At 39.9% G+C, this 27,313-nt stretch overlaps 1 protein-coding gene and 1 gene segment (V, D, J or C); both read left to right on the plus strand.

Moving 5' to 3' along the window:
• The first annotated feature begins 1,355 nt into the window (after positions 1-1,355).
• LOC130179640 (otoferlin-like) lies at positions 1,356-18,169 on the plus strand. Its single transcript, XM_056392589.1, has 43 exons — positions 1,356-1,444; positions 3,055-3,157; positions 4,292-4,362; positions 4,530-4,656; positions 4,756-4,810; positions 4,947-5,078; positions 5,176-5,238; positions 5,344-5,428; positions 5,532-5,691; positions 5,986-6,172; positions 6,277-6,463; positions 6,627-6,850; positions 7,286-7,394; positions 7,618-7,801; positions 8,041-8,161; positions 8,326-8,426; positions 8,520-8,610; positions 8,703-8,819; positions 8,908-9,060; positions 9,213-9,402; positions 9,578-9,702; positions 9,798-9,932; positions 10,899-11,060; positions 11,153-11,272; positions 11,420-11,581; positions 11,709-11,871; positions 12,004-12,077; positions 12,329-12,355; positions 12,454-12,585; positions 12,768-12,840; positions 13,811-13,929; positions 14,098-14,235; positions 14,485-14,616; positions 14,759-14,886; positions 14,991-15,161; positions 15,454-15,614; positions 15,716-15,858; positions 15,957-16,045; positions 16,249-16,347; positions 16,567-16,808; positions 16,896-17,077; positions 17,164-17,264; positions 17,901-18,169. Exons 3-43 carry the CDS (start codon positions 4,317-4,319, stop codon positions 18,079-18,081), a joined length of 5,391 nt encoding a protein of 1,796 aa, XP_056248564.1. The 5' UTR covers positions 1,356-1,444; positions 3,055-3,157; positions 4,292-4,316; the 3' UTR covers positions 18,082-18,169.
• A 6,265-nt stretch (positions 18,170-24,434) lies between these two features.
• Positions 24,435-27,313, plus strand: LOC130180369 (immunoglobulin lambda constant 6-like). The segment is given in 3 exon segments: positions 24,435-24,449; positions 25,907-26,066; positions 26,768-27,313. Coding segments are annotated over 3 exon segments (498 nt in total).

Consider the following 27,313-nt stretch of genomic DNA (forward strand, 5'->3'; position numbering starts at 1 on the left):
AAAGAAAAACAGGTAAACACAAAACACTCCGTAAGCAGGAAAAACCTGACTAAATAAAAAAATAAACCAAAATAATCTACTCACACCACCAAGCGGAGGATCTAGGATAATAAATAACTACACGAAATAAAAATCACTCATAACGAAGATAAACTTAGGGCTATGAATATAAGCTAAGGCAAGAACTTACAAACAAACAAACAAAAAAAAAAAAAAAAAAATCACTCTTTACAAGGAAAAACAAAGGGCTATGAACTTTAGCTATGGTAAGAAATTACAAACAAAAAATCACTCCTCACAAGGTACAATCAGCTTACTTCGAAGGTCACTATGGCTGTGGGCATGGACGAAGACACTCTGGCACAAGATAAGGGGGAACCCAGACTATTTAAACACATGGAGGGAAATAGGGCACAGGTGGAAACACTTAGGGCAATCAGACTGAGACACATGAGGAAGGGCAAGTGACCTGAAACAAGAGGAGAGTTACTTTTCAAAATAAAACAGGAAATGACAGGACAAAACAAACCCAGGACAAGGCAACCTCACCACGGTGTGACAGAGACAGCCAATATCCACAGAAGTGTGTTCTGGAAAACTGTGAAAGGCTCTCCACGATGCTGTACTTTTAGTACCTGCACACATTGGGCACACAAATAGGCTGACCTGACCTTTTGTTTGTCCACTAAAGTAACATTGAATGCAATGGTTTTAATCAATCACTCGTTGCAGAATGAACAAACCAATCATTCACATTTTGGGTAATTCCTTTTCAGTATGTTCCCCGGGGTCACTTGAGGACAGAGCCACCTGGGCCCTACGTGCTTGAGGGCTTGTGCAATGTCCCCCTCCCCACCGACACCAACAATAACAGTGCCCTCTGGCTGTGTTTCAGTGATGGAGTTTGCCAAACTTCCCCATCCAAGAGTCTGAAATGTGTCATAGGGACACACTACACCTTGGTCAGGTGGTGTGCCCACAGAGTCACTGGAGCACAAACAAGATGGTGATAACCAGCCTAAAACCAACAGCCAAAAAAGGCCTTTGGTCACTGGACCTACATGGGATAAGATTGCATGGTTGGTATCAAGTCATTCTGTGGTTCACCCTAGACGCCATTGTCAAAGGTGTCAATTTAAGGGCTTGGTTGCTTGCTCATGCATATTCATAAACATTACCTAAATATTCACCCAAAATACAGATAATAGCACTCTTTTGTATTGTACAGGTATAAGATGTCTTGTGTTTTAAGCTCTGCTGAGAGACTCTGTGATGTAAAGGAGGGTGGTAAATAATTGTGTTTAATCGTTAAATATTAAAAGTTAAATATGTTTTGTTCTTTATCAGACCAGAAAAGTCCAACGTGGCACTTTCGTTTGGTGGCTGATGTCAACTTCAGAGTGTTTAAAGTTGCATTTGATGACACGACCCATCAGAGAATGAGGTTAGTATATTAGACTACAGTGGGAACTGGTAACTTTGCACTATTGATGACATGTTCAGCGGCCATCGTGGAGGAACTGGGACATCTCCTCAACCCTTCTTAGCCGGTATTGAATCATGTAATTAAGGGCAGAATCCGTCAACAGAGTTGCCAGGTTGGTGTCACTGAGAGTATCGCACACATCCAGCTGAGGAGGTAGGAAAAGGATGCATCCGTTGCAATTATATGTAAAGATGAAAAAAGTTGCCTAAGGTTAAGCTTGACGTTTTGTTTGATGTACATACGTTAAATATTGGTGTATACTGTATATGCATCCTTGGACCTATAGCGCTCAATCATTTCCTCAAGGGGGTGAAACACAGATATTTTCCCAATGTGGCAACAATGATAACATGTTTCCCTGTTATTCCCTCTAAGCAAAATCCATTTCTTTTGTTGTGAACAGTGATACCTCCACACAATGAGGATGCCACATGCAACACTGACTGGACCGCTTAAATAATTCAGAGCCTTGTTTCATCGGATACCAGCAACATTAGACTTTGACGTATGGCTTACAGACTGGCTGTATGTGTAATTGATGAGATGATGAGTTGTACTTCAGCATTCAATAGAAGTTGCGTTGAATAGGAGTTGCTAAAGCATGCCTCAACCCAGCAAAATAATACAACATAATCAGTGCTTTAACATACCACGCATACCACATTTGCATTATTTGATCCTCATTTATTCAAGTAAGCCTCGTGCAAAAATTGATCGACATCACACGTGTAATTCAAAACTAAAGTCAGTTCTTAAACCTTAAGGCTCAAACCTAAATGAATTTGAAACACAAGGCATTGCAAATATCACTTGGTGATTACATGACAAAAGACGTGTGTCTGCACCAAAACCAAGTTTCGAGCAGCACCCTATTAAAGATTGAAAGGGAGCATTCTTCCAACTGGGCTGGGCTGATATTTTGTTTACTTCCATGAAATCCTATCACTTTTGACACAGCAATATATTGATTACCTCATGCTGACTTATTTTGAAGTTTCCTAGTAGTTTTGTTTTGACACAACTTTTACAAAAAGATGCACTGTGTCGAAGTCAAGAGGGATTTTAATTTGTGTCTTTATCTTCACTTTATAGCTGGTCAGATTCTTTCATATTTCTGAAAAGCATGAAATGTAACATCTAGTACTTTGGGATTATTCATGACTTTAGTTTGGATGAGTGTTTTTTAGAATCACTATACTGTACAATTGCATAGTAACAACTGGATTGATTTGACTGCCTGTATACAAATGTTTATTGTTGACTTTTTAGGACCACTGTAAAAGCTGTTTTAAGAATTAACAATACTTCATATATGTAAGTTTTGTTGTGTCCAGAGCCTGTGTGGATTGGCAGACTCTGCTCACAGTGACGTCTCTCAGCAGTCCCTAGTTATAGTTACCAGTCTCGGGTTCAACACTCATGCACTATTCATTGGTGTATCACATCACTCCTGCCCAACTTCAGACTTGCACAAACCCAATTCTTTTCTGTACAACTTAACTATGTTGCCTTATTCTTACTGCTGTGTAAATGTCTAAAATGTTGATGTAGTGTCGCCTCCATTTCAGAAACATAGAAAAACAAAAGAAGTTCTGGGGCTGCTTCTCTCACAGGGAACTACCTTTGGAGCTACTCAAAAGGAAGGAGACAAGAGCATCATTTTCTTGCATGGTATGTATAATTTCATTAGCAACATCATGTTAAACAGAGATCAAATGTGAACTCCAAAGCTTTGGCATTTAGGCCTCATCATTTTGCAGTGTCCAGCACTGGAAAGACTTTTTTTTCTTTTTTGAGGAGGGACTTTTTGATGATTAAGTCAGGTTGTTGAGCTGAATTGTTTTGTTTTGTTTGCATACTACAGAAATATTTAGAACTTTACATTCTAGGTCTGGTGCAGTTATTTTTAATTTGACTGCTTTTTGGTTATTCTAAACTTCATGAGTTTTGTTTATACTGTGCAACATGCAGCTCATAAGGGTATCTAATTGTTTTGCCGATCTTTTGGTTTTGACCTGGTTTCCAGCGTTGTATAACGTGTGTTTAATGTATATGGTGAATATACTTTTGATGTGTTCTACTTTGTTTTCTGTTTTCTACTATTACACACAACTCTGAAAACTTAAAGTGGTGACATCTAATGAACGGCTTAAGGTCATCTCTGTAATTTGGAAATAATTAACACACTTGATTGTGTCGAAAAAATCACAAACTATTTGGATTAAATTTATGCGCCTGTGTCAGTTGCATTTTGCTGGTTAATTACTGCAGATTAATTATTTTAGGTCTATTATTTTTCACAATGCATGTGAAATGTATCCTGTTTAATTGATGTATTAAGGTCAGTTGAATAATTGAAAGCCCCTTTTGAAGGCCGGGGTGTGGTAGAGCACAGACACCCCTCTGAAAATGTCAGCATACACGCAGTACTTCTATAATGACACTGGGTTTTGAACAACTATGTTATCAAAGGTTTTAAATGTAAATAATTTAGGTATTTTCCAGTAGCTCTTAGACTTTTTTATAGCATGTAGTTGTTAGCCTCCCTCTGTCTGCAAGATGTTAGAGTAGAGCGTCAGGGTTTAGTCTGTTGTGGCTTTATATGCCTGTTTATGGGGTTCTGGCTGCAGAACATGCATAGAAATTAGTTGACGTCCTTGGTTTTTAAATGAAGCGCAAGTAGCTAATAAAACAGACATCTACTGTAAGTAATGGCATCAACAAAATTTGTATCAATGTTAACTTCATAAACGTGCAGCGATTGTCTATGAAAACCATTTTAATCACTTTGAATTCCTCCCATAGAGCACACAAAGAACTGTTTTGCACCATGAAGCGCAGTAAGCACCGTGGACACAAGGAGGACAGAAATGGAGGTATCAGTAGCTAACTTTACATTAATTGTAATCCTGCAACATACAAATGCAGTGTGACTTGATTTTCCATGCTTTTATTAGCTTTTTGGGGTCTGTTTATCAGTCCCACTGTCTTCAGAATAAAATGTGATAAGCCTTACTGTGTGTCCCCCTCATTTGGTCTCCAGACGAGCCAGCTATTCTGGAGACAGAAAATCTGGATCGCCAGGGCATGTTCATGGGAGGAGGACCAGACCCTGACACCATTTCACTGGCCTCAGTCACGGCTGTCACCACCAATGTATCAAACAAGAGGCAAGCATGGTCCTGTTGAGGACATGTCTGCCATTGTTAATCATGTGCATCTGTCTGAAGATTGTTACAGATTTTTTTTAACACGTCATTGTCTCATAGATCTAAGCCAGACATAAAGATGGAGCCCAGTTCTGGAAGACCAGTAGATTACCAAGTAAGAGAAACTCATCATTTTAATGGCACATGCATGGTTGCTCTTACTTTTTAATCTTATTTGTGGTACATTATCAATCAATCAATCATCAATCAATCTTCCAGCCAGTCAGTATCACCTGATCATTTGATTCCAGGTGAGTGTGACAGTGATTGAGGCCAGGCAGCTGGTGGGACTGAACATGGATCCAATGGTCTGTGTGGAGATCGGAGACGATAAAAAGTACACCTCAATGAAGGAATCAACCAACTGCCCATACTACAATGAAGTGAGTCAGTCATTACAGCATACTGTGTTTATATACATTTTATCTAAATAGAGGCTTGATACTGTGACATCATCACAAACTCTTTTCTCTCTTCCAGTATTTTGTGTTCGACTTCCACGTCCCCCCAGATGTGATGTTTGACAAAATCCTGAAGTTGTCTGTAAGTTTTTTAATTCATTCAGATTCTTAATTTATAGAATTCCTTGTTTGCTACAAGACAAGTGTATTTAATGGTGCAATGTTACTTCCCCTAATCCGCCCTCAGGTAATCCACTCTAAAAATCTTCTGCGCAGTGGAACACTGGTTGGAACCTTTAAACTGGATGTTGGCACAATCTACTCCCAGCCAGGTAAAGGATCAACACAAAATCAGCCTCAATATTACAAATCAGTACCACTAATACAGGTATTTCAGTGTTTGGAGAATTTATTGTCTTTTTTTTCCTCTTGCAGAACATCAGTTTTACCACAAATGGGCTTTATTGTCTGACCCTGACGACATCACAGCGGGTTGTAAAGGCTATGTTAGGTGTGATGTTGCAGTTGTGGCCAAAGGCGACACTATAAAGACCCCACACAAGGCCAATGAGTCTGATGAAGATGACATAGAGGGGTAAATACATTTTCATCACACATGATTCTTTAATCTTATAATAGCTAAATTTTCAAGAAGGGCTCTGGGTAGATTCCAAATATTACCCCCAACAACTGAACATAACACATCTGTGTTACTGTGGAGAATATTTTAATATATGCAATTCTCAATAATGAAATCCATCATAGATTATACTTTCATCTTTCAAAATGAATGTAGAAATTCCTGCAGTCCTGAATTTTTCTCAGCACCACATTGTGTGCCAGTGTCTTGTTTGTTATCCAATTTCATCATTTCCCATTTCTGTGTCAGCAACCTCTTATTACCTGAGGGGGTACCTGCAGAGCGACAGTGGGCTCGCTATTACCTGAAGATCTACAGAGCAGAGGGACTCCCAAAAATGAACACCAGCATCATGGCCAATGTTAAAAAGGCCTTCATAGGAGAAAATAAGGACCTGGTTGATCCTTATGTCCAAGTTCAGTTTGCTGGGCAGAAGGTGAGTGATAGAAGATCTCAAACAATCATTGTCCCATATTGCTGTTACAGCGCAATTCCCAAATTGATGCAGGCATAAATGAGGATTGTAATATGTGATTACAGGGGAAAACATCAGTTCAGAAGAGCTGCTATGAGCCCATCTGGAATGAGCAAATTGTTTTCACTGAGATGTTTCCACCACTGTGCAAACGCATGAAGATCCAGATCCGCGACTCTGATAAAGTGAATGATGTTGCTATAGGAACACACTTCCTAGACCTGCGGAAGATTGCCAACGATGGGGACAAAGGTGGTTTATCATTTTCTCTTTTAAAAACATTTTAAGTTCTCCTTCCTGAATTTTGAAAACTTGGAAGATTGGATTTGTATAAAAAGCATCTGTCGGGCAGGACCTTTCCTTCCATAAATTGCAAATCATCAGATTCAAATTATATCTGTTCTGTATTTCAAAGGCTTCCTTCCCACACTGGGTCCTGCCTGGGTTAACATGTACGGCTCCACCCGTACCTACACCCTGATGGACGAGTACCAGGAGTTAAACGAAGGACTTGGAGAGGGGGTGTCCTTCAGGGCCCGTCTGCTCATCAGCCTGGGTGTGGAAATCCTGGACCCCTCCTCCCCTGACATTACCAGCTCCACAGAGGTGCAGTTGGAGGGAGTACCCAACATCTCAGAGGTGGGTCCCTGCCCCGATGAGCAGCCATGCAGAGGAAGTTAATTGTTCCTCCCTGCTGACAGGTCATTGTGCTGCAGTTATTGTGAATTATTAATTGTCTTTATTTAGCCGACCTGGTGCATTATTAACATGCTATTTGGATTAATGTGGCTTCTTTTTGTTGCCGGACAATGTAACTCACAGCAAATTCAATTGAGCACAGAGGGACCGTATCCATGGGCCCTCAGGGATTCAGTTCTCACTGTGCAACAGCTTGTATTACAGGATTGTCAGGACCACTACATCACTTTATATGTTATCAAAGTGCAACAGCTGTCAACATTTGATGAATTCGTTTCTTGTTTGGTTTCTAAATTTTACTCGGTGAAGAAAAAAGTGAAGAGAGTGGGGCAGTGTTTACTCACATTCAGACACTCACGCGTGTTTGGTTCACAGACCGCGACTGGGAAGGTTGAGGAATTTTTCCTCTTTGGATCGTTCCTCGAGGCCACAATGATTGACAGAAAGATTGGTGATAAGCCCATCAACTTTGAGGTCACCATAGGTATTTTCCATTATCTACTCATTATCATGTTTTGAAAACTTGTCCTATTTAGTTTATTTTTCTTTTTACTTAGAAAATGTGCAGGTTTTTTGGTTAAAATTTTTTTTAATTTTTAATATACTAATCCAACTATTGTTACATTAATTCATGTGAAATCAAAGAGTTTTGGAGCCCAAATGTTGATTATCATAATTATGCAACTATTAACACTGCTTTTTGCCAGGTTACTACGGAAACGAGATTGATGGAGTTGTCAAGCCAAAAACAAAAGGGAAGAAGGGCGGAGGCGATGGTGACGAAGAAGAAACTGACCTGATTCACAACTCCAGTGAGGAGGAGATGGACGATGACGGAGACCTGACTTCAGTGGCAACTACACCTCCCATGAAACCCGTCATCACTGATCGGTCAGGGCAGAAATATCATTATTATAGAGCAATAAGATGTTTCCCACATAATCATTGCTGGTAATAAACATGGATTGCAGTTACCTATTTGGGTATTGGAAAAATTATTCTAGGTAGTAAAAAAAGTTTAAAGTAGTTTAATAGTTTAACATTATTGCTTTTTGCATATCACAATCCTTTTCACATTTAACCAGCCGGGTTTCTTATTTAAGCTTCCTGTTTCTTATTCTAATTCACAGAAACTACTTCCACCTGCCGTATTTTGAGAGGAAGCCTTGTATCTACATCAAGAGTTGGTGGCAGGATCAGAGAAGGAGGCTGTACAATGCCAACATTATAGACAACATTGCTGATAAACTGGCAAGTCTCACACACACACAAAAGTTTGGTGTGTAGTTTTATTAATTAGCCTGTTGGCAGGTGAATATGTGTATGTGATTTCTTAGTGAGCCTTAAGAAACAGCCTACATATTAAATAGTGTAATGAATATTATGCAAACTTGCATGTTGCATTGCTTCTATAGGAGGATGGACTCAATGATGTGCAAGAAATCATTAAGACAGAGAAGACCTACCCTGAGCGCAGACTGAGGGGAGTCCTTGAGGAACTCAGCCAAGGATGCAGGTGCTGCAAACATCGTAATAACATGTTGTATTTATCATGCACAAGAATGGGTTTATATGGATTTTCATACTGATGGAGCTCCTCTTCTTTCAGTCAGTTTCTTTCGCTGGCAAACAAGGACCAGAATCAGTCTGGCAGAACCAAACTTGACAGGGAGCGACTGAAGCTGTGCATGTCAGAAGTGGTATGTGAATGAATAGAGGAGCGATGCTTTTCTTCTGCTTGTTGATTGTAAATATTGGTACTTGCTGAACTCTGGACTGTTTCTGGCTTTAGGAAACCATCGGCCAGCAAGCGAAGGCCATGAGGTCACAGGTGAAGAAAAGCACAGTGAGAGATAAAATCAAGCTGGCTCAGAACTTCCTCTCAAAGCTGCGCTTCCTGGCTGACGAAGTAAGATCTGCAGTGTTATGTTTGTTGTACATGCGTGTTTCGTTTCTTGGTCGTTTCATGTTTTATTTGAGTGTTCTTCCTCCTGCAGCCTCAACACAGCGTTCCTGATGTTTTCATCTGGATGATAAGTAATGGGAAGCGTATTGCTTATGCACGTGTCCCTTCCAAAGACATCCTATATTCCAGTATAGATGAAGAGAGGGGAAAGGAGTGTGGCAAAGTCAAGACAATCTTTCTCAGGGTGAGTTTACAAACAACATTGTAAAATAATCAGAGAGTAGTTAATATAATCTGATAAGTACTTTGAATCATTTATCAAACTCCTTTCACCATCTGTAACCAAGCGGTTTTGCTTTAATAAAAAATAATTATTCCCTTTGCCTGATATTAAAGATCCCTGGAAAGAAAGGCTTTGGTCCTGCTGGCTGGACCGTGCAGTCCAAGATAGAGATTTATCTGTGGCTGGGTCTGAATAGGCAGCGCAAAGACTACCTGAGTGGCCTCCCCAATGGATTTGAGGAGAATAAGTTGGCCAAAGGACCTGGTATCCCATGCTCACCTCCGATCAGCCTCACCTACATGAGTAAGACCATCAACCAATTCAATAGTCCTCATGCTCACTTATTCACAGTCTCAAATAAAGACCTTCCTTCTAAAATTTTCTTTCACATGTTTTAGAGATGTGTAATTGAGATAATACCAACAACATCTCTGCAAATGTCTTGATCTTGAAACTTCCTATGAATACTTCTCTACAGTGAAGCAGATCTTCCAGCTGAGGGTCCACATGTACCAAGCTCGCAGCCTGTTCGCTGCTGACAGCACAGGCCTGTCCGATCCTTTCGCAAGAGTCTTCTTCTCAACACAAAGTCAAGTCACCGAGGTAAGCGCACTCAAAAACACTTCACAGGAAATCACCTGTCAGCCTTCAATATGATTTATTGCACAGCTTCACCTTAAATGTTGTTTCCTTGCCAGGTGTTGGCTGAGACTCTCTGCCCCACATGGGACCAGCTGCTGGTCTTTGAGAATGTGGAGCTGTTTGGAGAGGCCAGCGAACTGAGAGACGACCCTCCGATCATCGTCATTGAAATCTATGATCAAGACACAGTGGTGAGGGTTGTTTTGAAATAGTTTCCTTTTGAACATGAGCAAAGAATCTCTCTCCACACGGCTTGAATTTCCAGATAGTAACAGTCTTATCATGCTCGTCCACCTTTATCACCTAATAATTTAACAGTCTGTCTGTCTTTCAGTTGAAATGTAAGACTAAACATGTTACTTAAATACTAATGAATCTAAAACCAGTGTGTTAGACCCCCTTAATATTGTGTTCCTCTGTTACTTGGAGTTTGAACATGTACCAGTTTTGTTTGTGTCAACCTGTAATGACTAATATTTGAAAGAATGCTTTTTGCTGACTGACAGTTTCATATTTGCTCCTGTCGATATCACCATTGTTTTGGATGACCCTTTGGATAAGTAGAGTGTGGCTTCTGGTGGCTTGGTGTACTGTAGAGGCACTGTAATGTGTGTAGAGTAAATAGCATTAAAAGGCATGCAAGAGGAATAAGATGTACGTCAATGGACTTGTTGCTAATTCACAACAGTCCATGAGGATGATGGACTTGTACCTGTTGCATTCCTTTAAGTGAAACTTTTGTGCTTTTTGTCTGTGACCAACAGAGAATTTGGACTCTTTGTAACCACTAACTGCAAGAGAGATTTAATGGCATATATATATATATGTATATAAATGTGCTTACATAAATGTGTCTGTTTTGCAGTTCACTGGTTATTTTAGGGCTCATGCTTTTATCTTCAGTGTCTTTTTTTATCTATAGTCTTTGCATCTAGAAACATGTGCATCTCGTGCCATGTTTCTTCCTGCTGATTGGACGAATCACATAAGTAATTATTTACACCATAAACAACCTTGTTTACCTGCTTTTTTTGATAAAGCCATTGTAATTGAAATACTAATGGACTGGGTTCATTAGACTAAAAAGACTTTCAAATATTCAAACCAGCTGTTTTATGTTGTGGACATTTAAGGATTTAACCATTGTATGCTTCCAGGGCAAAGCTGACTTCATGGGCAGAACCTTTGCTAAGCCTGTGGTCAAGATGGCCGATGAGCACTACGGCCCTCCGCGCTTCCCTCCACAGCTGGAGTACTATCAGATCTACCGCGGGAACTGCACTGCTGGAGAAATGCTGGCGGCCTTTGAACTGCTGCAGGTTAGTCATCCAGCTGTGAGCTTACATGACTGCAGCTGTCACATCATATCAAAAGCATATGTGTCATTATGCTTTCATGTGTTGTCTCGTAGATTGGCCCCAATGGGAAAGCTGACCTGCCTCCCATAGACGGTCCTACAGATATGGACCGTGGTCCGATCCTGCCTGTACCACTGGGGATCAGACCAGTGCTCAGCAAGTACAGGATTGAGGTAACATGAACATTGATTTATTTACCAGGAAAATATGTAAAGTCAGTGATGACATTTACTGACCAAAAATTCAAAATTCAAGAATTCAATCTTGAATAAAATGAATATAAAATGATATGAACATTGGTGAACTCTCCTATCCTTCAGGTTTTGTTCTGGGGCTTGAGAGACCTGAAGAGAGTGAATCTGGCCCAGGTGGATCGGCCTCGTGTGGACATTGAATGTGCCGGGAAGGGAGTACAGTCTGCCCTCATCCCCAACTACAAGAAAAACCCCAACTTCAGCACCCTCGTCAAGTGGTTTGAAGTGGTACGTTATCATTTAAATGACTAGTACCTTCCACACAAATTGGCAAAGAAGCATCGAGTGCACTGCTGATGAATTCCTGTAAACTTGTACTTTCTCAGTTTGTCTAATTCTGGATTTTGTGTGTCAGGATTTGCCTGAGAACGAGTTGCTTCACCCGCCACTGAACATCCGAGTGGTGGACTGCAGGGCTTTTGGTCGCTACACTCTGGTCGGCTCCAACGCTGTCACCAGCCTGCGGAAGTTCATCTACAGGGCGTCAGATAAGCAGGCCAACAACTGGTCCACAACAGGTAAAAACTAAAACATGGGTCTATTTTTTTTTTTTTTAAGTAGGAACAACAGTGTGTGTGTAATATGGTTCCTATGAAGGACGGTGTGTGATGATATAATAAACAATATTATGTTGTCAATCTCTCTTTCAGAGGAAATCATTGTCGTCAACATGGAACCTGAGCCTTCTTATAAGAAGATGGACACTGTGGTCAAACTAGACTCTGTGAGTTATATTTTTTAAACTTTATGTAACTTTTATTTCAAGAATTAGACCCAGTTTAAATAATAATCCCACAGGAAGGACATGAACTAAAACAGACAGCTCCTGAGAAACAGCATTTGCACAATAACAAACTAAGAAATACAGAGTGAAAAACAAATCAGTGAATGATGATGACAACTGCAGTATTTTCTAATTGTCCAGCAAAATATTGTCATGTGATTTCACATTATGAAATCTGGTTTTCTACCTAGTGCTCCGATGCTGTGGTCAAAGTCGAGGTGAGCAAAGTGCTGTGGTTGCTTTATGTTTTATAATCAAAATTGAAAGATTTTATGTTGTTTACTGACAAGATGTGTGATGCTTTTTGTACAAAAAGGATGACGATAAGGATGGAAAGGGGAAAAAGAAGAAGAGGAAGAAGGGCGATGAGACTGAGGAAGAGGAACTTGATGAGAGCATGTTGGACTGGTGGTCCAAATATTTTGCTTCTATTGAAACCTTGACAGAGGTGAGAAACGGGATATTAGCACAGACATTTTGAATGAAATTCTAAATACAGCTCAGCAACTTGATAAAAACAATTTAACTTTATCCATTAAGTTTTTCTTTCATAACTTGAAAATTGTGTTGGGAAAAATTGTTGGATTTTATTTGGCTCTCAGTCAATACAGTGACTTTCTGGTCTTACAGGCACTCAAGGCTCAAGAAGCAGCTCTCTCAGATTCAGAAGACAAAGAGGACATGGACGCTGCAGATGGTGGAGGTAAAACCAGACGACCTTAAATAAGAGTGGCTTACTGTTTTTTGTATTCAGTTTCAAAGTTTCATACTATCTACTATACTTCCATGTGCCTCTGTGTCAGCCCCGTGCTGAGTAGTATCTTCACGTTAGTCTTAACATTTGTTCTGGCGCTCCTTGTACTCAGACGTCATTTTCTAGCACTAATGAAAGACAGAATAGACAAGCAGAGAATAACACTATTGCTCGTGTATAAATAACATAGATTTTACTCGACTTGTCAAATGAAGTACATGCATGTTTGTCCTTTATGAGCTCACTAACTCTGTTGTTTTCTTCTACAGTGCAGTAGTGAACCTCGTAGCCCGAGAATGCCTCCATGTAGATGCTGACATGAATCCAAATTTCTAAGCGTGGGACAACCGCTTTTTTCTCTCCCATATGTGCATATTAGTCATATGCCTGACATGAAAGTTGTCAAAGAAAAATTGCAGCGAATTGAAACACAGACAATGCAAATTTGATGACACGATGAGCGTTTATTGACGTGATATAAAATAAATTAAAAACATGTTTGATTCTGTGCTTCGCCAATGAGGCTGCACAGAATCAGCTGTTTATTATGTGACCAAATATATTATGCATGCAAATGTAGCATACACTGTAGTAAATGGTGCATGTTACTATACATATACTTTGACATGATTTGACTGTGGCTTGTCAAGTTGTGAGCTTTGCAGAGTCCACACAGCTGCCTGCCAGAAGGATCCTGCCACAGTATCCCCACTGAACTGTATACTGCAACAGTATACAGTTCATTGGCATGCTTGTTCTACGCTATAACAGCTGGTTTTGACAACTTTCATGTGGAATTCATGTCTTGAGTGCTCTGCTCCTTCACCCCCACCCCACCCCTCCACACCCGCATCCCCTTCACCCCTTCACCCCCCACCCCACCCCCCTCACTCCGTCCTCACCGCTAACCTGTACTCAGATATCAAACCCGATGACTCTCCTGTGAAAGGCACCAAGAGAGGAAAAGGAAAGAAGGAGAAGAAGAAGCTGGCGCTCGATCCGTTCGAAAAGAAAAAGCCGAAGCTGGATGAGTTGAAGGTACTGAAGTCGGCACATACTGTATTTTCCAGTTCAAACTGGAGGAGCATGAACTTGTTTGCTCATACATGACAAGATGTGAAAATACAGAAGAGGTAATGAAGAAGTATTTTTTTTTACTATCAACTTCATGTTGTTATATTTTTTTTTGTTTTTCACGAAAAAAAGGTGTATCCTAAGGAGCTGGAGGGTGAGTTTGACAACTTTGAGGACTGGCTCCACAGTTTTAATCTGTTCAGGGGAAAGGGTGGCGATGATGACGACCAGAACGTGACGGATGAAGACAGGATTGTTGGGAAATTCAAAGTAAGAGCAGAATGTTTATAGTTAAATACACAGAAGTAATTTTTTCTCTGGTTAAATCAGTTGTCTACATATAGTTGCCATTTCTTAAGAAAAACAAACTATCCATAGATGAATGTTTTGTTTATCCAACATAACACACCTGCAGAGAATGTGGAGCGCTTTGCATGTTATGTAACAGTCTTTAGATAAAATGTTTTCCCCAATGTTTTTTCAATATAACCATTAAGTTGTTTAACTGTGTCCCTTTAGGGCTCGATGTGCATGTACAAAGTGTCAGATGATATGCCCAGAGACGTGAACTTCGACTCCAACATGGGAATGTTTCAGAACATCCCTCACAACGATCCCATTAACGTCCTCGTCCGCATCTATGTCATCAGGGTGAGATCTGTATTCTGTACTGTTCTCCACTGCATGTTAATGTGAATACTGATGGACATATACGAGGCAGGTCAGATTCTACATAAAGATTACTTTGATTATCGAATTTCATACTAAAATGATCCCTGTTTTTTTCCGTCAGGCGACTGATCTGCATCCAGCTGACATTAATGGGAAAGCTGACCCATACATCGCAATCAAACTGGGAAAGACAGAGATCAAAGACAAAGAGAACTACATCTCTAAACAGCTGAACCCTTTGTTTGGCAAGTAAGTCGGCAAGCTGTATTCCTGATTACAAAAATTTACTTTAAAAAGTTTTTACCATGTTATGCATGTATTAAATGCCGAATTTCTTTTTTTACTCCACTCAGATCCTTTGACGTGGAGGCCACATTCCCAATGGATTCCACACTCACGGTTTCAATTTACGACTGGGACCTGGTGGGAACCGATGATCTGATTGGAGAAACCAAACTCGACCTTGAGAACCGTTTCTACAGCAAACACAGAGCCACGTGTGGTATCACATGTAACTACGCCATGTAAGAATCAAAGACCCACCTCCCACCACAGGATAGGTGATGCATAAGGATGACTCGGGGAGCATTAGATAATATGTCAGTCATGTAATAGTGCACGACATTAACTTTCAAATACTTAACTGTATATGGTTGCATGGTAAACCCCACATATTTGTTATACATGGCTTTTGTTGTGGTATTTATGACAAGTTTTTCCAAAAAGTGGAATTTTACTATTTACTGCAGAGTCATGATAGTTTTATTCAGTGCATCTATTCATGTAACTCTTAACTGCTTTTGCTCTTTTCTGTAGCCATGGTTACAATGTTTGGAGGGACCCAATGAAACCCACACACATCCTGGCGAAGCTGTGCAAGGATGGCAAACTGGATGGGCCTCACTATGGCCCTGGAGGAAGAGTGAAGGTGGAGAACCGTGTCTTCATGGCACCGACTGAGATCGAGGATGAAAATGGTATCTGTGGATTTCACTCACACTCCTTTGTTGTAATGCAATACAATAGCACTTTAAGATAGGATTTGACAGCATGAGTTTATTTGGGTTATGTTTGTCAGGTTTGAAGAAGCAGACAGAGGAGCACCTGGCTCTGACCGTGTTGAAGCACTGGGAGGAGATCCCACGGGTTGGATGCAAACTCGTCCCAGAACACGTGGAAACAAGACCACTGCTCCACCCTGACAAACCAGGAATTGAACAAGTGTGTCAATATATTCATTTTAACTCTATTCACATCACAACAGACATCTTTACAACCTGTACTAGAAAGTTTGTTTTCTTGTGTTCAACTGTGATTAGGGAAGAATTGAGATGTGGGTGGATATGTTCCCTAAGGACATGACTGCCCCTGGCCCTGCACTTGACATTTCACCAAGGAAACCAAAGAAGTATGTCCTCTTTTCAAAACTGGGTCAGATAATTAGCTTTCAGCGTTTATATACACTATATAAACTTCCCAAAAATGGTGTACTGCTTGAATAAATGTGAAGGATTACTCCAAAAGTGCTTTGGACTTGTCGTCTGTCATTGTAATATAATATAATATAATTATAATCATACACTTCATCTTGTCATTTTTCCTTGTGTTCAGGTTTGAACTGAGGGTGATCATCTGGAACACAGATGAAGTTGTTCTTGAGGATGATGACATCTTTACTGGCGAGAAATCAAGTGATATATTTGTGCGAGGGTAATTATGGACGTGATAAGTTGCTGCTTTTTTGTTTTTTTCATTTGCTTGTTTCTCTCTGTCTTTACTTTTTTATGTGCACAACTGGACCAAGGCCACTTCCTAATCTGTAGAAATAGAAATTAAAAATGAAAATGAAATCTGTTGTAATTCTGATGGAAATCAATACTTTATTTGTTCAGGATTTATGACTTTATCCCACATCATTCCCTCTGACAGCTGGTTGAAAGGGCAGCAGGAGGACAAGCAGGACACTGACGTCCACTACCACTCCATCACTGGGGAGGGAAACTTCAACTGGCGCTTTGTCTACCCCTTCGACTACCTCATGGCAGAAGAGAAGATCGTCATCTCAAAGAAGGAGTCCATGTTTGCTTGGGATGAGACCGAGTACAAGATTCCAGCTCGTCTTAATCTGCAAGTGTGGGACGCTGACCATTTCTCTGCAGATGACTTCTTAGGTACAGTGGACTGGCATCCGTCTCTTAACTACTTCTTGTTTATTCCACCATATATATCGACCTTTCTTAAATAATATCTCTGTATAGGTGCAATTGAGCTGGACCTGAACCGTTTCCCACGTGGTGCAAAGACTGCCAAGCAGTGCACCATTGAGATGGTGACAAATGAAGCAGAAATGCCCATGGTCTCCATCTTCAAACAGAAGAGGATCAAAGGCTGGTGGCCATTTGTGGCCAGAAATGAAGATGATGATGAGTTTGAGCTGACGGTATGTCAAAGTAATGAGTGACTTTGTGACAATCAGGGTGCACTCTTTAGTGTAAACCCTCCTGATGGCAAAGATTGTCTTTGCAGGGAAAAGTGGAAGCAGAGCTGCACCTTCTGACAGGAGAGGAAGCCGAGAAAAACCCAGTTGGTGAAGGACGCAACGAACCAGAGCCACTAGAGAAACCCAAGTATGAAGGATGTTCTCCTATCACCTCACCGTCCACATTGTTTTCTTGTACATTGCACACTGTTCTTTCGATCTGTTTTTCTCTTTATGTACACATACACAAACATGCAAACACATTCAGTTTTAACGACTGACAGTCCAGCTTAACTATAAAAAGTAACCAAATGCAAAACAGTTAAAAAACTAAAATAAATATTATGATAAATAAAATTATGATAAATAAATGAATAAATAAAAATATAAATCCGTCATAAACATTAAACATGAAATCTTAAACATACATAAAAAAGCATAAAGAAAGATACATTCTACATAAAAAACTATAAGCAAAAGCAATTTCATGAAATGAGGAAAGACATTTATACGGATTTACTTCAACCAAGTTCTGGACTTTTACCTAGGATCTTCTTTCTTTACATGGTAAGTTGCTGTTTCTTCATATCTTTTGTGTATTTCTGCTTAGAATCATCTAAGATACTGTTAATTGTTTTTCTGGCTTGCCTTTTGCTTTATCTTATGTTCCAGTAATATCAGCTACATTTACATTTAAATTTGACTTAGGAAAAGACCCGACAGTAGAATGGTCCATTGTGCTTAAAGTCTGTATTACTGAACACGTGTGTTTCTGTCCCTCCAGCCGCCCAGACACCAGCCTTCTGTGGTTCCTCACTCCCTTCAAAGCCATAAAACACTTGGTCTGCAACCAGTACAAGTGGCTGGCCATCAAGATTGTCACTGCTCTCCTGCTGCTGGCCATGCTGGCTCTTTTCCTCTACAGCATGCCTGGTTACATGGTCAAGAAAATGCTGGGAGCTTGAGATGTTGCTCAGACACCTCTGCAGAAGGTTCCAGCAGTTTCACTAACCAGATGGCTTCTGACCTTTCTCTCTTCCCTGCTTACTTTCTGTCTACAGCTTCCCTTCAATCAGTGATATAATTCAAGCAGACTGTGAGTCCTTATATGAGTGAAGAAAAAACAACATGCTTTGAGAATGCTTTCAGAAAAGCACATTCTCCTCACTATTCTAAATGAGTTTATTCAAATGAATGTTCCTGTATTGACCTTCAGCTATCAGGATACAAAAAGTCCATTCTTTAAGATACTGTTGATAAATATTCTTTGCTGTCTGTTGATCAAATTGATTCCACAGTCAAGACTGTCTCTTGCAACATGTCTATGATTTTATTGCATCTCCGTGTGCATATGAAGCTTTTACAAAAATGAACCATGAGTTTTGAATTCATCACTTACGTGTAGCGTTAAAGTGGAACCAAAAGATCTATTTATTTATTTATTTATTTGGGTTCCCATTAGCCACCACCAAGGTAGCAACTACTCTTGCTGGGGTCCACTCAAGTAAACATTACGTCATAATGCAAGACAATGACGTAAATTAAGAAGGGAACAAAAAATACAAACAAACAGTAAAACTACTAATAATGATAATAACAATTACAAGTAGCCCGCTTTATCTAAACAGTCAGTAAAACATTTGATGCAGCTCAAAAAATAATAATACCACTAAAAACAGCATAAACAGTGACTAAAGAATAAAATTAGGTAAGAAAAAAACAGGCCACTTTTCAACACAGAAGAGGCTGCTCAAGTATGACATTGTGGAAGGATGCTAGTTGTTTCAGCCTGCAGAGAGCTGCCTTTAAAGATGAAAAAACACAAAACTCATCAAACAAAAACTATGAATGATTTAACAAAACACCATCAGTAAAAATGGGGGCCAGTGTAGCCAAACAGTTAATGAAGAGGAGCAGCTGAAAGACCCATATCCAGGTTAACTCAGAGTGTTTCACTTGATCGAGAGGTAACGAAGGTAAGAACACTACAAGCAACACCTGAAAGCATCTGCAGCAGAAGCTTGCAACCAAATCTCCATGAAACTCACTGATTCAACTGTGTATGAAATTAAACACAATTTTGCATTGTGGTGTTTTGGATTTCTTACTTTTGAGTCGAGTTATTTTAGTCACTATTCTGATTGAGATTCTTTCTGCATTTTTTTAAATCAGTAGCGTTAACATTATAACTTAATATTAGTGAATAAAGTGAAATTGTTTGAGAATGAAAGATCTAAATAATCGTATTTATTACCAGAAGCAACTGTTTTATATCCTCCTCAGATTTCTCACTCCCCTTAAAGCCGCATCTGGTAAATGAAGATTTGATGTATTATTAAATCAGCAATTTGAATCAATAAATAAATTGTGTTGGTGTCAGAGGTGAAATGTGACCTTTTCACCTTTGACACCAACACAATTGATACAGTCTGGAATTACAGGGTTCCAGTACTTGGCTCTGTCTATTATATGTGTTTTCTTCATCCACCCTCCACACCAACAAGAATATAGCCCCTGGTGTGGGGGTAAGCAGGTCTTACCTCAGGTTGTAACAGAATGTGGGAACCTCCTCTTTTCATATCATGCTTGCAAGTGATGGATTCCTTATTTTTGGATTGTTGACTGGCTTTGCCTTTTTTAACATTTGTTTATGTCTCTGTGCTCCACCAGCCGTCCCGATATTGCCCTCCTCTGGTTCCTCATCCCTTTCAAAGCTGCAAAACACCTGGTGTGTGACCAGTACAGGTGGCTGACCATCAAGATTCTCACTGCTCTCCTGCTGCTGGCCATCTTGGCTCTTTTCCTGTACAACATGCCTGGGTACATGGTGAAGAAAATGTTGGGAGCTTAAGTTAAAACCAGGAGATGATAACTTTTTCAAAAGGTGTGCATTCAGTAATAATTTGTATTTTTTTGTGAATCTTTTTGCAATTTACCATTTGACAAAAATAACTGATGCCTTATTAAACAAGCACTATTATAATAGCAGTACTAATAATACATCTTGAGTGCATCCACCATTGGTTATTAATGTAGTCTAATATGTACAAATCTCAACATGTTGCTTCTGTTGGTGTGATAACTGCAGTTTTTCTTGTTTAATGGAATGTGGTTTTCTTTATTCCCATTAAATCCACCCAATCTTGGTTGCTCACCCATGATAACTGATGACCATTATTTGGATATTTAAGGATATTTATTGATAAATAAGGGAGGATTTTTAGCATAGTTGGTTTGTGTTCAGATTTTCTTGCTTGAACGATGTTTTGTCATGTTGTCCTGATTATATGTCTATGTACGTTTTTTCAAATTTATGATTAAATTGATCTCTGAACCATTCAGTTTTCTGCTAGTCCTCTTTTCTGTGTATATGTGCCCTTGTTAGTGTGCTAAGTATTAGGAAACAGCACACACCTTTTTGTCTTATCATCAGTGATTACAAGGCTCAAGTGCAAGGGCTTGGTCTCTCATATGCGTTTCAGCTCTTATAACCAAGTAGAAGTAAAATTACTTTTTTGTTCAGCTATAATAAGGACCATATGAATAAGAATGTGTCCGACCAGCTCTTTTCCTGTGATACTATTGAAAGTGGGGAAAATTTCTGGAATTTCATGGAGAAGTGTTTAAAAAAGCTTGAAAGCAGCCTTTTTGTATTTTAAAAGTGTAAAATTGGACTATTGGGTATTTCTTTACCTTCTCAAAGTAGCAGGGGACACTTTCATCAAACATCTATTGAAAGCTAAATAACTTTTAGAATATTTTCAAAAACAAAAAAAGTCAAATTATAAATTCAGATAGTCAGATCTTATTAATATCTTAACTATCTAACTCACTATTTACATCTCCACTCCACCAGCCGCCCAGATATTGCCCTCCTCTGGTTCCTCATCCCTCTCAAAGCTGTGAAACACCTGGTGTGTGACCAGTACAGGTGGCTGACCATCAAGATTCTCACCGCTCTCCTGCTGCTGGCCATCTTGGCTCTTTTCCTTTACAACATGCCTGGGTACATGGTGAAGAAAATGTTGGGAGTTTGAAGGTTCTGATCAAATATACTATTTTACACTGTAAAGAAGTCAGTTCACTCATAAGTTTCCTTTGTGTTATTGAAAAAGTACTTTGCCATTTGACAAAAGACACCATCAAGTTGCAGATTATATGCATAAGTGTGGCCACAGTATGTAATAAGGCAAGCTTAGTCTTATAATGATATGCAATAGCTGAAATCCATTATGGTGCAAATATGTTTTTATTTCCACAATGGTTTAGTTTTATCTGCTCTTGATGTGGTTGATGCTGTTGTAAGCTTGTCAACTTTTTTTTCCCTGATTTATTGTGAAATCAAAGGTTTGTATACAGCGTGCAGCATCTGTCTGACTTTTGAATTTGTGGATAAAGTGACAACAACAAACATTTCTAATTCTTAATATCACCTGTGGTCATCTGTTCACATACTCCACTAACAGCTTTTATGTATTTCAGGTTTAAACACTTGAAGTTGTCTTCCAAAGTTATTTATCGACACCTGAAGCGTCCTGTGGTAAGGCGGACCTGGTGCCGCGCAGCATACACCGCTCGCACTGTTTATTTCATGTAGACTCTGACAGTAATAAACTGCTGCATCTTCAGTCTGAACTCCACTGATGGTCAAACTGAAGTCAGAGTTGCTTCCACTGCCACTAAACCGAGCTGGTGTTCCTGATTCACGTCTGCTCACATATCTTATTAGGAGCTGTGGAGCCTGTCCAGATTTCTGTTGGTACCAGGACATAGCCTGATCTCCACCACTGTATCTATAAACAGCTCGGCTGGTTCTACAGGTGAGAGTGACAGTGGATCCTGGAGTAGTTGTCTCTACTGGAGGCTGAGTCACAGTCACCTGACCGCTGCATCCTGCAGACAAAAACAAATCATTCATTTATCAGCAGAAAGAAATGAGAGAAAAGGCAGCACATCATGTTTCAAATGTTGCTGAGTGAATCAACCTGTAAAACAGCAGCAGGCCAGCGTCCAGATGAGGATGGTGATGAGAGTCATGGTGGTTGTGCTTTCTGCTGTGTTGACTGACAGATCTGAGTCCTGCACTGTTCAACTCACAGGACTATAAACCTTCTCAGTTCACTGAAGGATCAGCTGACGATGCAAAGCCTCCTCTCTATGGAAATGATTTCTCTGCTCTCAACAGACTGAAGGCAACGTGGGACACAACATCAGGAGAAATGCTGCTTGGATTTACACTAAATATGATCTTAATGGAAGAGAAGAAAATATAATAGAAGCAGAATTAAAATTGTTTCAATCTGGAACATTTTTGACTTTATTATTTTCTTCACTGCTGTTTCTCTTCAGTGTCAACATTTCTGTCTTCTTGTTGTCTTGTCTCAAATGACTTTGTCCTCATTAACAGGTGCATGGCGTCCCCTGCTGGCAAACTGTATTAGAACTGAACTCGAAGAGAACAGGTCCAAACTTTTAAATTGTTTTTAAATTACCTTGTTTTTCTCTTGTTACATCATATTAGTTTTCACCTGATCTTTCCATGCACACTTCATAACAACTTCATGACTGTTTTCAACTAAGTAAAGTATAAAATCACGAATTTCTGATTCAATCAGTCACATTTAGGGGATGTTAAGCGTCACAGATCATTCTTAGTGAGTCTGTTTTTGTAGAGGATCATTGGGGACATTATATATAATAATACACAGGAGTAGTATATATTATCATGTGGAGACCCTCCGCCCACTGCCCTCCCAGACCACTCAGACAACACGTGGAAAATTTACTACAATCTTCACTGACAAAACTTGATAGACTTTTACTGTTAATGGTTGAATGATGTGGAGAATCATCATGTACATTATCTTCATTCATCTGTTTAAGAAATGTTTCACAGCACTATTCTGTTTATTGAGAGGAAGTGCTGAGGATTGTAAAACCCAAGAAAAATTATTCATTTAGTTGTTTCATGCCTCGTAAGTCTGAGAGGGAACCTTAGAGGCTGATACAAAAACCTTATTGAAGTGCTGTTTTTGTTTTGTTCATTTGTTTTTCTTGTATATGTGTAAATGTATATCAGTTTGTGCTTGGTGAAGTGACTGTCAGCTCTGTGTTCAGTGGTCTGTGTCAGAGTCTCTTCCTGCTCTAACGGCTCAGTGTCTCTGCAGTCTGACTGAGGGAGGTTTTTGTACGACTACAAATCACTGTGTGAACACTCCACCACTGTGGTAACTCTGACAGTAATAAACTGCTGCATCTTCAGTCTGAACTCCACTGATGGTCAAACTGAAGTCAGAGCTGCTTCCACTGCCACTAAACCGAGCTGGTGTTCCTGTGAGACGTGTGCTCACATATTTTATTAGTAGCTTTGGAGCCTGTCCAGATTTCTGTTGATACCAGAACATGCGATTATTATTATAAACAGCTCGGCTGGTTCTACAGGTGAGAGTGACAGTGGATCCTGGAGTAAATGTCTCTACTGGAGGCTGAGTCACAGTCACCTGACCGCTGCATCCTGCAGACAAAAACAAATCATTCATTTATCAGCAGAAAGAAATGAGAGAAAAGGCAGCACATCATGTTTCAAATGTTGCTGAGTGAATCAACCTGTAAAACAGCAGCAGGCCAGCGTCCAGATGAGGATGGTGATGAGAGTCATGGTGGTTGTGCTTTCTGCTGTGTTGACTGACAGATCTGAGTCCTGCACTGTTCAACTCACAGGACTATAAACCTTCTCAGTTCACTGGAGGATCAGCTGACGATGCAAAGCCTCCTCTCTATGGAAATGATTTCTCTGCTCTCAACAGACTGAAGGCAACGTGGGACACAACATCAGGAGAAATGCTGCTTGTTTCACATCAGGTAAAAATGAAAAATATATTTTAAAATACAAAATAAAGCAATACAAATGTGAATTTGTATTTAGTGCTTGGTGAGGTTACTGTGTTAAGTGGTCAATTTTGGTCTTGACCGGCCCCATTTCCCCCCAACATATCACTGCAATATCAGATTATTGAAACATAGGCTAAGCAATAGATGTCAAGTTGGCAACACCATGGTTGTTTGGCTAAAACCAGGGACAGTTTTCCCATGTCCCTCAGTTCTTTAATCAATGTGTCTCCAGTCATTCATTCCAATTGTTACAGGAAGAACTTGCTAACGTTAAACATAATCCTACTGAACAAACCAGTGTCTTTTTTTCTATGAACGTAAGCCATGCACATTTGGTGCCATTTTTGCATTGAAACGATTTCTTTACAAGGGGATTTTTAGTGATCTGGTTTAGATTGTTCAACTCTTTTGATTTTGGGCATGCAAGATGTTCGGACATCAAGTGACTGGTGCCCTTGCAGACCCCTGGTGGGCTGGCCAATCATGAGTGGTCTCATGCAAAAAAGCAAATAAAAGTTTTCCTGAAAATGTGTTTGTTTTTTTTAGCAATGACAGAAACATCTTCATCTTGATTAGTGTTTCTCTGTTTTTCACAACTTCTACTGACAGTATCCTCTGTAGAAGATTAACACCATGGGATTTTAATTATAACCATTTTTCTCATACTCTTTTAATATGTTATGAAAATAAATAAATATATAAACCTATGTAAAATATGCTCATACATGAATCTGTATTTCATGTTTGGTGAGGTGACTGTCAGCTCTGTGTTCAGTGGTCTGTGTCAGAGTCTCTTCCTGCTCTAACGGCTCAGTGTCTCTGAGGTCTGACTGAGGGAGGTTTTTGTACGACTACAAATCACTGTGTGAACACCAAGGCACTGTTTATTACATGAGCACTCTGACAGTAATAAACTGCTGCATCTTCAGTCTGAACTCCACTGATGGTCAAACTGAAGTCAGAGCTGCTTCCACTGCCACTAAACCGAGCTGGTGTTCCTGATTCACGTGTGCTCACATATTTTATTAGGAGCTTTGGAGCCTGTCCAGATTTCTGTTGGTACCAGGACATAGCTTCAAAAGTTCCATCATCATCAGAATATGAGAAAACATCTTGGCTGGTTTTACAGGTGAAAGTGACAGTGGATCCTGGAGTAAATGTCTCTACTGGAGGCTGAGTCACAGTCACCTGACCGCTGCATCCTGCAGACAAAAACAAATTATTCATTTATCAGCAGAAAGAAATGAGAGAAAAGGCAGCACATCACGTTTCAAATGTTGCTGAGTGAATCAACCTGTAAAACAGCAGCAGGCCAGCGTCCAGATCAGGATGGTGATGAGAGTCATGGTGGTTGTGCTTTCTGCTGTGTTGACTGACAGATCTGAGTCCTGCACTGTTCAACTCACAGGACTATAAACCTTCTCAGTTCACTGGAGGATCAGCTGACGATGCAAAGCCTCCTCTCTATGGAAATGATTTCTCTGCTCTCAACAGACTGAAGGCAACGTGGGACACAACATCAGGAGAAATGCTGCTTGGATTTACACTAAATATGATCTTAATGGAAGAGAAGGAAATATTTATATTAGAAGTGCAGTTGAGGATTTAAGGATCAGTTTGTGTCCACTGTGGTTGGTATGATGTGTCTGTTTGTCTGCCTTTAGTGTTTACTCTACATTAATCATATATTTTAATGTGGTTTAAAATGAATTATTATCATTAAAATGATCATGTTCACTTAATCACGTATCAACTGATATAAAAATGTCAAAAATGTGACTTTGTTACAAGGAGACTGTGATGGTTTCTCTGTCAGGTTTAGAAAAGTTCAACTAAACTGAAGAAATCATCTTAATTTATACATTATTTTCAATCTATACCTTTAAAAACACTTTGTAGATTAAAGTAGTTTATATTTTATTGAGTTATCAGAACAAGGAGAGGTTGTTTTCAGTGGATAGAAGCTTGTTCACAGTGCAGGAGGTTTTTGTACGGCCACTTCATGAGTTTGTATCACTGTGGGTCACTTTTGGTGGAGGAACCAAACTCGTCGTTGACTGTAAGTACCAAAGAATTTTATATTGTACAACATATAACATTTATAAGTTTTATCAAATATTCATGAGACTGTGATTAAGTTTGGTTTTTAAATGTTGTTGATCATTTTTGTTATTTATCAAGAAAAGCTGATCTCACAGTCTGATGACTTATTGTCTGCTTCAAAATGTTTGACAGTAAAATGTTTAGTCTTCAAACCAAACGTCAAAAGTTTCATTTAGTTTTCATTTATTCCTTTTGAAAAATAACAATGTTGAACTAAAACCTGATGTGGATTCCTGTTCAACACAAACATGATTTCATCAGTAAAAGCAGCTCAGCTTTGTGTTCACGCTTCATTCATTTTCCATGTGCTGAAAAGGAAGTGAAAGCGACAGATGACAAAGGTTTGAACTGTCTTCACATGAGTGTTTCAGCTCTGTCACTTTAAACAGAGAAAATCTTCACAGGGATGAGCTATACACTGTCACACATTATCAAACACATGTGCAGATGTCATCAATAATCATTATCAATCAGCCTTTACCCACCTGAATCATGTGGCTGATGGTCTGATGCTGAGTGATTTATGAGAGCAACAGTAGAACAAGTTCTTCTGTTTCATTTGATCAGATACAAGAAATGAGCAGTATGTCGTGTTTCTTTATGACCAAGCCTTCATTCTCATTCCTTTGTCTTTTCTCCCCCCTCTCTCTCCTCCAGTGGGGGTGGTGCGGCCCACCCTGACCGTCCTCCCCCCCTCCGTAGAGGAGCTGCAGAAGGGCAGTGCCACAGTGGTGTGTGTGGCCAGCGGAGGCTTCCCCTCAGCCTGGAGGCTGGGCTGGAAGGTGGGGGGCAGCAGCAGCTCCTCAGGGGTGTCAAACAGCCTGGAGGACCTGGGGAGGGACGGCCGCTACAGCTGGAGCAGCACCCTGAGCCTCCCTGCAGACCAGTGGAGGAAGGCGGGCTCAGTGAGCTGTGAGGCCGGTCTGACTGGACAGAGCCCTGTCACTCAAACCCTGGAGCCTGACCGCTGCTCAGAGTAGAGCTTCAGCAACACTTCCTGTCTGGAGGTGATGCTGCTTCTTTGATAGAGATCTTGATGAAGATACAGATCTCCTCTCTTCACATATTTCTGCAAACTCATCATTGTGTTTTAATGTGCCTGCAGCTTCCTGTAACTAATCTCACTCATATTCTGCTTCATAGTTATTATTCTCATAATGTCTGTCAACATTTTCATCTAAACAATAAAACTAAACAGCTTAT

Source organism: Seriola aureovittata, chromosome 13, assembly GCF_021018895.1.
Source record: "Seriola aureovittata isolate HTS-2021-v1 ecotype China chromosome 13, ASM2101889v1, whole genome shotgun sequence".
Taxonomy (NCBI): Eukaryota; Metazoa; Chordata; class Actinopteri; order Carangiformes; family Carangidae; genus Seriola; species Seriola aureovittata.